Source organism: Geospiza fortis, unplaced genomic scaffold, assembly GCF_000277835.1.
Source record: "Geospiza fortis unplaced genomic scaffold, GeoFor_1.0 scaffold37, whole genome shotgun sequence".
Classification (NCBI taxonomy): Eukaryota; Metazoa; Chordata; class Aves; order Passeriformes; family Thraupidae; genus Geospiza; species Geospiza fortis.
In genome coordinates this window covers 384,113-396,255 of record NW_005054449.1, presented here as the reverse complement: position 1 = coordinate 396,255, position 12,143 = coordinate 384,113, and the positions used below count along the sequence as shown (strand labels likewise).

The following is a 12,143-nucleotide window of genomic DNA, read 5'->3' as shown; positions in this document are numbered from 1 at the left end:
GAGCAGGATGGAGCCCTCAGGAGTGAGGGGGCTCAGCCAGTGCTGCAGCTCTGCCTGGAAAGTTCTCATTTCCTCCATCACTGCCCAGCTGTAAATCTGAGAAATGACTGAAACAGGGAACTCTTTGTGCAGGGAGCTCTCTCAGAGAGCTCTGAAATGCCCCCAAAGCCTGGAGCGCCTCTAAAGCATGGAGCAGCTCAAGAGCTCCTGGAATTGTGTGTGACACGTCTGGCTCCAGCTGGAAAAGCCTTTTGGAACCTGGAGGGAAATGAATGGGACCCAATCTGGGTTTTTGGGAAGTTTTCCAGCTCTGTCTCCCCATTTTTGGGGCTAAGACACTGAAAATTGGGCTCCAGGGGCAGCAAGGCAGTGGCCAAGCCACATCCTGGTGTCACCAGAGGCCTGAGGCCCTGCCTGAAGAAACAGAAGAACTTTCCATGGCTTGAAAGGCTGGAAAACTTCTCCTGCCCATGGCTGACAGCTCCATCTCCTCCCCTCCTGACCAAATCCCAGCGGTTTTCTCTCCTCCAAGGAGAAATTTCAGATTTTCCTGCAGCTGAGACCAGCACCAGCTTTGTGAGGACAGATCTTTTGTGCAAATATTATATATTTAATATACAATATATATTATATATACTAATATATTAATTAAATACAATATAGCTATATAATCTTATATATTATATACATTAGATACATTAGAATAGAATAGATATATATTCTATATTATATACATTCCATATATAATATATAATATGTAATATGAATGCAATATGTTATTATGCCATTATTATATATTATATATTATATAGTATATAGTATATAGTATATAGTATATAGTATATAGTATATAGTATAATATAATACATAATTTAATATGTAATGTAATGCAATAATGTAATATATGTATAATATATTACATTATATATTATACATTATATATTATACATACTATGTGTTATGCATTTTATGGTATATTATATATTACATATTATATATTATTTGTTATATTTAATGGAAATAATTAAATTCCAGCAGAGGGGGAGCCCTGAGCTCTCCCAGCCCCCTGTGCACCAGCAGAGAACAATTCCAGCCAGGAAGAGCCTGCTGGCTCCTCCTGCAGGGAAAACTGCAGCCCCAGGGGAGAAAAAGGACTTTATTTTCTATAACTATACTGAGAATAAAAGCTTCAAGCCATTAGTGCTGAACAGACAAAGGGAAAAAAATTAAAATAATGTGTGACTTCTGTTTAAAATCCAGAGCAGAGCATCAATCACTGCTGGATCAGAGGAGCTGCAGGGCTGAGCCCAACCCTCCTGCCTGGGCTCTGCTCTCTTCAAATTAAAACATCAGACATTAAAAACATTTAACTGTTTAGATACTTTAGATCTATTTAGATCTATTGAGATCTATTTATTTATTTAGACATTTAGACATTCATCTAGTTAGATCTTTAGCTATTTACATCTATTTGTTTCTATATCTATTGAGATCTATTTATCTATTTAGATTAGATGTTTAGACATTAATCTATTTAGATATTTATTTAGCTCTATTTTGATCTATTTGAATCTATTTAGGTCTGTTTAGATCTATTTGTCTATAGATCTATCGAGATCTATTTATCTATTTAGATAATTATCTATCTTGATCTAGTTGTATCTATTGAAGTCTGATTAGATCTATTTGTCTATAGATTTAGTTCAATTTATCTATTTAGAGTAGACATTTAGACATCTATTAAGATATTTGTCTATTTAGATCTATTTGTATCTATTTAGGTCTGTTTAGATCTACTTGTCTATAGATCTATTTATCTATTTAGATCTATTTATCTACGTAGATCTATTTATCTATTTAGAATTTAGATCTATTTATCTACAGACCTATTAGATATATTTATCCATTTAGATTAGATATTTGTCTATTTAGACATTTAGATATTTAGGTTCCAGCCTCAAACCAGAGCACACCTGCACCTCTCTCGTACACCCCCTCCCCTCCCAGGCATTTGAGGCTCAGATCCTTCCTCCCCCTCCCCCTCCTCCTCCTCCTCCTCCTCCTCCTCCTCCTCACCTCATTTTCCTGAACTGCAGCTCCAGCTGGGAATTCCACAGCTGCCAGCAAAGCCAGCACGGGGAACAGACAGAGAAACCCCAGCCTGGTCCTGCAGCCCCTGCTGCTCTTCTGCTCCAGGCACCGGGAGCTTCTCCTCCTGCCCGCAGGGAGCTGCTCAGCCCGGTCCATGGCGCTCTCCAGGGGCTTCTGGAGCATTTTTTTTTTTGGGCCAGGCACTCAAGACATTCCCTGCACACAAAGCATTTGTGATCCTTGAGCTCACATTTGTGAGCAGCTGCTGCCAGAGCTGCGAACAACCAGTTTCAAAAAGCCCTAAAAAAAAAAAAAAAGAAAAAAAAAAAAAAGAGAGATTTTTTTTTTTAAAGGGAAAAAAAAGAGCAGACTTTACATTAAGCCTCTTTGCAATGTGCCAAAGATTCTCTCAGGCTCAGCCAAGTGGGATCGTGTTACTGCAGCTGAAATTTGGGCTGGCCCGGGAGCAGCAGCAAAGTGAAACAAGCTGGGGTGGACATGAACTCTTCTCCTTAACTCTGTGAGCAACACAGGGCAAATCTGCAGTTGTCAGCTTCGTGTAATGAGAAAAAACCAAAAAAAAAAACCCAAAAAAAAAAAAACAACCCAAAAAAACCCAAAAACAGGGGAGAGGGCAGCAAGAGGAATCCAGAGGAATCAGCCCCTTGGAATTTGTCACTGGGGATGCTCCACGTCATTTGTCACAGCTGTCCCGGGTGAAAAATGAGATGCTGGGAGAGCAGGCTGGGCTCTCTCTGCTTGGGAAAGTGCTCAGGGAGATGAGAAACTCCCACAGAAATAAAGAGCAGCCCCTCTTCTAGAAAACTTGGCTGGGAGCTGCAATTTCTGCTGGGTTTGGATCCCAAAGAGGCTTGGAGGGTTTGCCTGGGAGGTTCTTTGAGGCATCTCCAAATCCATTCGGGGCTTTTAGGAAAAACTCACTCAGAAATTCTCAGGTTTTCACAGACACCTGAAAAAGCTCACTGAGAAATTCTCAGGTTTTCAGAGAGAGTTGAAAAATCTCACCGAGAAATTCTCAGGTTTTCAGAGACAGCTGCACTTTTCTGTCTCATCCTGAGGTGGGGTGAACTGAACCCCAGTTTTGCACTCTCAGAGGAAAAGGAATTCTGCAGGAATTCTCCCCAGTTCCACCAGCAAATGCCAGGGAGGGGGAAGGCCATGTAAAAATTCCTTGGGGGCATCTGAGGCATTCGAAGGGTTTCAGAACAACCTTGTAATTTTAATAACGAAAAATGCTTGAATTGGAATTTTTTCCACCCTAGTTCATAATCAAGCCTGCAATGTTTTATTAGTTTCATATATTTGCAGCCTCAAGCTGGCCTGGAGCTGTCAAACCCAGGAGAAATAAGGCCAGGGAGTCTGGGTGTGCAATTCCATGAACATTTTCAATTCTCACCAAGACAAACCCACCACAAAAATCCAAAAAACCAACAAGAAATCCAACAGTAAAAGGGCAGAAAAGTGCAGCAGTGGCTCAGACGCCAGGAAAAGGAGAGGATAAGGAGGGACAGCAAGGAAAGAATGGACAGAATTCCAGAGGGGAGGAAGAGCAGAACCCCAGGGTCCAGAGCTCTCTCTGCTGTGGAATTGGCTGCCCTCAGCTGCTTTCTATGGATGGTTCCTCCTTCCCCAGCAGCTCTGTGCCTGTGCATGGCTCTGAAAAATGCATGTTTTTTGCATTTGGAGCTCCACAGAGATGCAAATTCAGCCCTGGTGGTGGTTTGAGCTGCAATCGCAGCACCAAGGGAGAAACTCAACTGATCTGCGCCTGAATTCTCAGTTTCTTTTAGAGCCTGCAGGGGAGAACAGAAAAACGCTGATGGAGAGGGGAATCTTGAAGGAAAAACCTGCCTTGAAATGGGGCTCCAGACCTCCAGCCAAGAGCTCTTCTCCAGCAAGGCAGCACTGGCTTGAAAGAAAAATATTGTTATCAACCCCAGAGCTGGAAGAACATTGAGTTTCAGTCCCAGCTTCAAGGGCCTCTCCCAGAGCCAGGAGCACTCAGCAGAGCTGGAGGGAGATTTCAGTTCACGCACTGCACACGCTCCTCTCCTCCTGCTGGAGCAGCCCAGGGCAGCTTAATCCTGACCCAGGGCACCCGAATCCCAATTTAGGGCAGTTTAATCCCAATTTAGGGCAGTTTAGTCCTGACCCAGGGCAGTTTAATCCGAATTTAGGACCGTTTAATCCCAATTTAGGGCAGTTCAGTCCCAATTAGGGCAGTTTAATCCCAATTTAGGGCAGTTTAGTCCTGACCCAGGGCAGGGCTTTGTCCTGCACCTTGAACAGGCAGGATTAAACTGGATTTATAAACCAGCACTGGGCAGGTGAGGAGATTTGCCCAAGGTCCATGTGGAATTTCTCAGGACCTGAAACCCTCCAACAGCCCCTCCGTGCCTCATTTTTGTGGCACTCACTGATTTTTGTGGCAGTCACTGATTTTTGTGGCATTCACTCATTTTTGTGGCACTCACGGATTTTTGTGGCACTCACGGATTTTTGTGGCACTCACGGATTTTTGTGGCGCTCACTCATTTTCTCATTTTTGTGAAGAACCCAAACCTGAAGCAGAGCTTGGGGACTCACACAAGCACAGCCTGAGGGGAGCAAGAATTCCCTTCATGAAGTAAAAGGTCTCTGTGGAATCCATCTCAGCACAGCTGAGTGAGCGCACAGAGCTTTTGCAAAGTGCATTTTTAGGACCTCAGCGCTCCTGAGTGCTTCTCCATGCAGCCACTGAGGGTGAGCAGAGCCAAGAGAAGTTCTGTGACTTTTCCATGAGCCACAGACGATTCTGAATGGGAAGAGACCGTGCTGCACACGATCTGTTTTATCTTGTGCTGCCTGAATGGGAAGCTTGGCCTGCAGAGCTGATTCAAAACCTCTGGGACGTTTTTTAGGATCCTGCTCCTCTGTCAGGTTATCCTGGGAGGATCAGAAGGGAGAGCAGGGTTCCTTGGAAAGCACTTTGCTCTCCCTCCCCACAGTGCCCATCCACAGGGAAACTCAGCACGTCCAACCCCACCAAACCCTGGCTGCAGAGAGCTCACAGAATTATTCGAGTTCAAGCCAAATATTTGCTGAGAAACCAGCTGAGCGCCGAGGCCAAGACAAACCTCGGTTTTTAGGGCAGTGAGAGTCAGCTGAGGAGAGGATCCAGCACTCCCGGACGCAGCCGAGGGAGCCTCAGGAAATCCTTGCTGAGCTCTCCTGGTGAAATCCCTGCTCCTCTGGAGCCACCAGGGCACAGAACCCTCGGGGACACTGATAGATCTGCAAGCCATGAAAGTTTAAGTAGAATGACAGTGAATTTATCACAGGGTGAAAAATAGATTTTTGGGGTTTTTAGAACGGGGGTTCAGATGGAGGAATCTGGGCATGTCCAGCTTTTCTCCTTCTTCTTCTTGGCCTCCATCTTCTGCTGTGATGTTGGCACTTTTGGATTGGTTTAGAGTAGAAGCTCACTGTCTAACATAGGTGATGGGTATTGGGAATTGTAAATATTGTACACACAGTTTTTAGTATAAAAATATAACACCAGAGTGCCTCAACCTGACCTCTGGGTCCGTGGCACAGGAATCAGGAAAATTTCCCTTAAAAACCACTCGGAGATTTCACCCTTCAGCTCCCAACTCCACTTGGAAGCCTCTCTCCCACTTTCACAGATTAAAAAACCAAAATCTATTGAAACTGTAACAAACTGAAGTGAGTATCTGGATAAATGTTATCTGTAGAAGTCAAGAACTGGTAAAATAACTTTCTGAATAAACCACAGGGTTATAAATAATCAATATTCCCATCACCTCCACACACTCTACACAACTTGGCGGGAAAAGAAAATAAACCCAACAACCCCCAACTTGGAGGGAAAATAAAATAAATAAATAACCCTCAACTTGGGAGGAAAAGAAAATAAAATAACAACCTCCAATTTGGGGGGAAAAGAAAATAAATCAACAACCCACAACTTGGGGGGAAAAGAAAATAAACCAACAACCCTCAACTTGGGGGGAAAATAAAACAACCTCCAACTTGGGGGGAAAAGAAAATAAAACCAACTCCCAGCTTGGAGGGAAAATAAAATAAATCAACAACCCCCAAGTTGGGGGGAAAAGAAATAAAACCAACAACTCCCATCTTGGGGGAAAAGAAAATAAAACCAACAACCCACCATTCCTGCAAGGTTCCTGTGGGAATGGTAAAAAATTGGGTTTTTTCTGTGGGTCATGGGCTAAAAAAAGGGTTTTGTGTGCTGGCTGCTCCCCAGGGAGGGGAGGACAGGAATGCTTGGGGCCTAATAAAGAGAATTTTGCCGTTTTTTACCCTGCAGCCCCTCGTGATCAGCATCTGCTGATGTTCCTAGAAAAATCCATGCTCTGATGAATAACAAATGAGCTGAGAGCAGCTCCAGCTGGCACAGCAAAGGGAATATTTTACTTCACTGTCAGTTCGAGCTGCTGCTCACAGAAATGCTGCACTGGCCCGGCCCAGGCAGGACCTCGGAGCAGAAATTTGGGGGTGAAATCAGGGAAAAAGGTTTCCCAAAACACAGATAACAAAGGGAATCCACAGTGAACTAAAAACTGCTCCCCTGGGTGGGGATTATTTTGTCCCTGCTCTCTGGTGGGATGTATTAATAAACTATTTTAATATTATAATGTAATATAATTTAATATAACAATTAACTTAATACAAATTAATTCGATTAATTTATATTTAATTATATACAATATTATATATTTATAATATATAATTATATCTATTTAATTATATAATTAAATTGTAATATTATATATTATAATTATATAATTTAATTATAATTATATATTATACTATAATTATAATAAAATAAAATCTAAACAAGATAATTAATTTAATATTAATAATTCATTTGTGGGTGGACCAGTCCTCTTGGAGCAGCACAGATTAGTGGGACCATGAAGGACCAAAAACCAGCAAACAATCCAGAAACGAAGAAGAAATCCAAAAACCAGCAAGAAATCAAAAACCCAACAAGAAATCAAAAAATGAACAAGAAATCAAAAAAAACCAGCAAGAAATCCAAAACCCAGTAAGAAATCCAACAGTAAAAAGGTAGAAAAGGACAAAAAAAGGATGAAGTTGGCTCAGATTTGTATTTTTGAGCACTTTTGTTTTGCTGCCCCAGCAAAGATTTTGGGGAAATTTCTGAATTATTCCAAAGGGATTCCCATCAGTTTGGATGTCTAGGAAATACTGAGAATCTGCCCCTCTGATTTTTACACCAAAGCTGATTCTGCAATTCAGTTTTGGGTTATTTGGGTGTTAAGTAGGAACCAAATAAATAATTTAGGGGTTAAATCTGATCCACTTTCACAGCTTATAAAAAATCTATTAAAACTGTAACAAACTCAAGCGAATATCTGGATAAATATTATCTGTAAAAGTCAAGAACTGGTGAAATAACTTTCTGAATAAACCACAGGGTTATAAATAATCAATATTCCCACAACCACCAAACACTCTACACAGCTCCACATTGTTTTAAAAGATTTTCCATCTCTCTGCTAATGAACAAAGGGAGTAGAGGAACACTGCAATTTTTGTTTTGTTTTGTTTGTTTAAATATTGCTTCCAATATGTAACAAACAGGAGGTTTGGGCACCCAGACAAACAGCCACACTTCCACCAAAATTCACTTTACAGGATGACTGAGTGGGTGATAATTCTTCACTCAGCTGGAAAACAATACAGCTACAGTTTGTACATTCATTTTTAATGCTCAGGAAAATATATATTTTTATTTTATTAAGTTTTGCTGCAAAACAAAGAAACAAAAATGAAATCCCTTTTTTTTTTCCCCTCCTGCCCCTCGTATCTTAATTATTACTATTTATTTTCTTTACACTTTGATTGGAGTATTGAACACCTGCCTTTGGCATTATGGACAGAAAGCTCAGGAGTCTCTGAACACACAGCTCTGCCAAAAAAAAAATAAAATAAAATATGGAAGAAGAAGAAGAAGAAGAAGAGTGTCACTTAGAGGTCAGAAATATTTGTTGTAACAGATTTTCTCCAATCAATCAGTGTTCACTACGTTTTCTCTAAGGCACACACTCTGTCTGTAGGACTCCTGACCCCAGCTCTGCCCAGGGGGCTCCTGGGGACATCCCCCCCCTGTCCCTGTCCCTGTCCCCTCAGCTGCTCCCAGGGAGCCCCTCGGGAGCTGGGAGCACTCCTGGGTGTCTCTGGAACATTCCAGGGATCTGTGCAGCTCTGGGACATTCCAGGATCTGTTCAGCCCTGGAGCACCCCAGGATCTGTTCAGCTCTAGAGCACCCCAGGATCTGTTCAGCCCTGGAACACCCCAGGATCTGTTCAGCCCTGGAACACCCCAGGATCTGTTCAGCCCTGGAACACCCCAGGATCTGTTCAGCTCTGGAACACCCCAGGATCTGTTCAGCCCTGGTCTGGAACACCCCAGGATCAGCCCTGGAACACCCCAGGATCTGTTCAGCCCTGGAACACCCCAGGATCAGCCCTGAACACCCCAGGATCTGTTCAGCTCTGGAGCACCCCAGGATCTGTTCAGCTCTAGAACACCCCAGGATCTTTTCATGCTCAGCCCAGCTCTGCAGCGTGCTCGGTCCGGTGCTGGCGGTGGATGAGCAGCACGGGCGAGGGAGGGACACCCCAGAGGGGACTCCTCTTCCTCCTCCTCCTCCTCCTCCCCTGGCACATCCCTTCTGTGCTTCCCTCCTTTTCCCAGGGAGCCAAACCCCTGCAGAGGGAGGGAGCACGGCAGGGCTGGGGCCAGGGCAGCATCCTCAAGGGAAAATGTGGATCCTCTCCTGGGCAGATGGGGCACAGGGAGGAGCAGCATCCTCAGCCGAAGATGTGGATCCTCTCCCGGGCAGCCTGGCAGCAGATGGGGGAGGAGCAGCATCCTCACTCAGACGAAGATGTGGATCCTCTTGGGATGGCCTAAAGGCAGATGGGGCACAGGGAGGAGCAGCATCCTCAGACAAAGGTGTGGATCCTCTCCAGGACAGATGGGGCTGGAGCAGCACCCTCACTCAAAGATGTGGATCCTCCCTGGGCACAGGGAGGAGCAGATCCTCACTCAGACGAAGATGTGGATCCTCTTGCGGATGGCCTGCAGGCAGATGGGGCACAGGGAGGAGCAGATCCTCAGACAAAGATGTGGATCCTCTCCTGGATGGAGGGAGGAGCAGAATCCTCAGACAAAGATGTGGATCCTCTCGCGGATGGAGGGAGGAGCAGATCCTCAGACAAAGACGTGGATCCTCCCTCAGACGAAGATGTGGATCCTCTCGCGGATGGCCTGGCGGCAGATGGGGCACACGGTCAGCGCCGTGCTGCAGTCCGGGCAGGAGCCGTGCCCGCACTGGAACACCAGCTTGATCTGGTCGTCGATGCAGATGGGGCAGGTGCTGCTCTCCTCCATCTGCCGGTAGCGGCTCTGCAGCTCCTCCATCAGCTTCCTCTGCTCCGTGCACTCCGAGCTGGGGCTGCACTCCACCTCCGTGCTGTCTGTGGGCAGAGCTCAGCCTTAATTAACTCATTAACCCCCTCCTTCTGCCCCTCCCAGCACCATCCCACTCACACTGCACTCTGCACTCAGCCAGGGATCAAATAAAAATCCTTGGGGTGAGGCTTTTCTTTTTACTCAGTGCTTTGTGTGTGTTTGGGTTTTTTAAAACCCTGTCTGAAATCCCTGCCTTGGTGCTCTGGAATATTCTGCTCACTTCAAGTGAAAATATTCAAAGTTGGTTGTGATGTTCTGCCCCACTAATCCAGGAATCCTTACAGGGATCCTCAGTGTGCTCCTGGTCACACCTGGGACTCCAATTTCTGCCTAAGAAATGTGTGTGTGTGTTTCAGGACACACATGGTCAAACAAAAAGAAACCATCTGAACACCTGCGTGGAGGTTTACATAAATGAAGCAGTTTTCATTTACACAAATGAAGAGTTTTACATAAATCAGAGTCATTTGGTTGACTCTGTGAAATGAAAGAATCCCAAATCCTGGATAACTGGAGTTTGGGTAAATATTCTCAGTGCAGCTCTCATCTTCTGCTCCTGAATCACTGATTTACATGTGATTTACTCATTTACTTCCCTACAGATGTCCCATTCCTAATTCTGGAATTAGCTGCACATCAGTGGTGCAAGAAGTGATTTCCAACCCAGTCCTTGGGGACAGGGAGTTTGTCAAAGGCAAGCACTGAAATCATCACTGCCAGGGAAACCCTGCTGGTATTTCAGAGCCCTTGATGTTCCTGCTCCACTGGAAATCTGCCTGCAAATGTCCTCTTTGGAATTCCCATCATTCTTTTGCTGCCAGTCTGCAGCAAAGACAAATGCTCCTGTCCAGTGTCAGGTCAGAGTGGAATTTTTGGCACGATGGAGTTGCAAAGAGGAGCTCTGGCTCTGCCAGCTGTGCATGTCCAATGCCATGGGGCTGATTCCTGCTTTTTTTCCAGGCATCAAGTCACAAGGCTGACTCCAGAGAAATCCCCCAGCGCTCAGTCACGAGCAGCAGGACACGCAATTAAATCCTCACGTGCCCTGAGAGTGATCTCAGCCCTCAGAACCACTCTGGGAAAGGCTTCAGTGACAACTTGCATCAACCCCATGGCAAAATCAAACCCTGCTGACATCCCAGCTCCTCCTGACACTGGGAACGTGCACAGGAGATAAATCTGGGCTGAAAACATTTACTGAAACACTCCAGCTCTGAGACTTCTGCACGGCTGGGTCATGCCAGCCCTGCACTGACACTGATTTCTCAGCAAGGCTTGCACAAGGTGTGATTTTCCCTCCCTCATGAGTTTTCACTGTTAAACCACCCCATGTGAAACCTGGCTGCTTTCAGTGCACAAAACAAGCCAGGCCCAGGTAAAGCCCTCTTAAATGTCCTGTTTATGCAGCTTGAGCTTGGCTTAGGACACCTTTGCAAATCTATTAAAATCTACTTTGTTTTTTCTTCTCAAAAGGTGGATAATGTAACAGGCACACACACACACAAAAAGCCAAAATAAATGAACTCTTATTTGACTGAAATCCATTGCTGCCCCTCAAACCAAGCCTGTGCAGGACCCTCCCCACAGCCCTGCCCAGCAGGACAGGCAGGACATACCTTGTTTCAGCTTTTTGGTTATTGTCACTTGACATTTGATGCACTTCTTCATCCTCCTGGAGCATTCTGCCACAGGGAGAGATGACAATTAAACCCACAACAGACTCAAGAAGATGAGATTTGAACAACCTGAGGCCTCCCTGGGTGATTGAGGGATTGCTCCTGCATTGAATGAGGTCACTACCTGCCTTCTGAGCTGTGCCTTACTCTTTTATTTAATTTAAATTTTAAAAAATTATTTAATTAAACAAAAGAGTATTAAATAAATTAATTAAATTTATTTATTTAATACTCTTTTATTTAATCAGATCAGCAGCAAACACAACAGCTTTAAATCCTCCCTGCCCTGAGCCCCTGGAGCTGCTGCAGCTCTGGGGGAAGAGGATGAAGCTCTGGCCCAGAGTTCTGAGCAAACTCCCCGTGCTCACTCCCTCTGTGCCTTGTGAGATGAACTTGCTGACAAGTCTGAGCAGGCTGCCCTTAAATCAGCTGAAATCCTGAGGAATGAGGAGGCGGGAGAGCCAGAGGAGAGGGAAATCCTTCTCAGGAGGCTTCTGGGGGATCAAGCACTGCCAGCCAGAACTGTCCCTCTGAATTCCCCAGGAGTCCCAAGCAGCAGGTGGGCAGAACATTCTGTGTTCTTTCAGAGACAACTCTGGCTGTCTGAGATGCTGAAATCATGCTGGGGTTGCTTCAGGACACAAACAGCACAAAAGCTTCTGTGTCTGGGCAGGGCTGCATTTCTGACAGGGCAAAGAGAGAGGCTGGGAAGAAAACCATGGAAAAAAAATCGGAGGGTCTCAGGACCAGGGAGGAGATGAGCATGTTGACTCCATGTTTCAGAACGCTGGTTTATTATTTTATTATATATATTATATTAAATAATA

The 12,143-nt window shown here is 44.7% G+C and overlaps 2 protein-coding genes across 2 annotated transcripts in view; both read right to left on the bottom strand.

Moving 5' to 3' along the window:
* The window catches only part of MMP23B (matrix metallopeptidase 23B), an 11,019-nt gene extending 8,667 nt beyond the window's left edge, over positions 1-2,352 (bottom strand). Inside the window, exon 1 of the mRNA XM_005427631.2 lies at positions 2,077-2,352. Within this exon, the coding sequence (XP_005427688.2) occupies positions 2,077-2,274 (198 nt within the window). The 5' untranslated portion in view covers positions 2,275-2,352. The remainder of the gene's footprint in view (positions 1-2,076) is intronic.
* Positions 2,353-7,691: 5,339 nt separating this feature from the next.
* Positions 7,692-12,143, bottom strand: part of MIB2 (mindbomb E3 ubiquitin protein ligase 2) — a 43,945-nt gene continuing 39,493 nt past the window's right edge. Inside the window, 2 exon segments of the mRNA XM_031062510.1 lie at positions 7,692-9,645; positions 11,257-11,322. Coding sequence (XP_030918370.1) covers positions 9,404-9,645; positions 11,257-11,322 — 308 coding nt within the window. The 3' untranslated portion in view covers positions 7,692-9,403.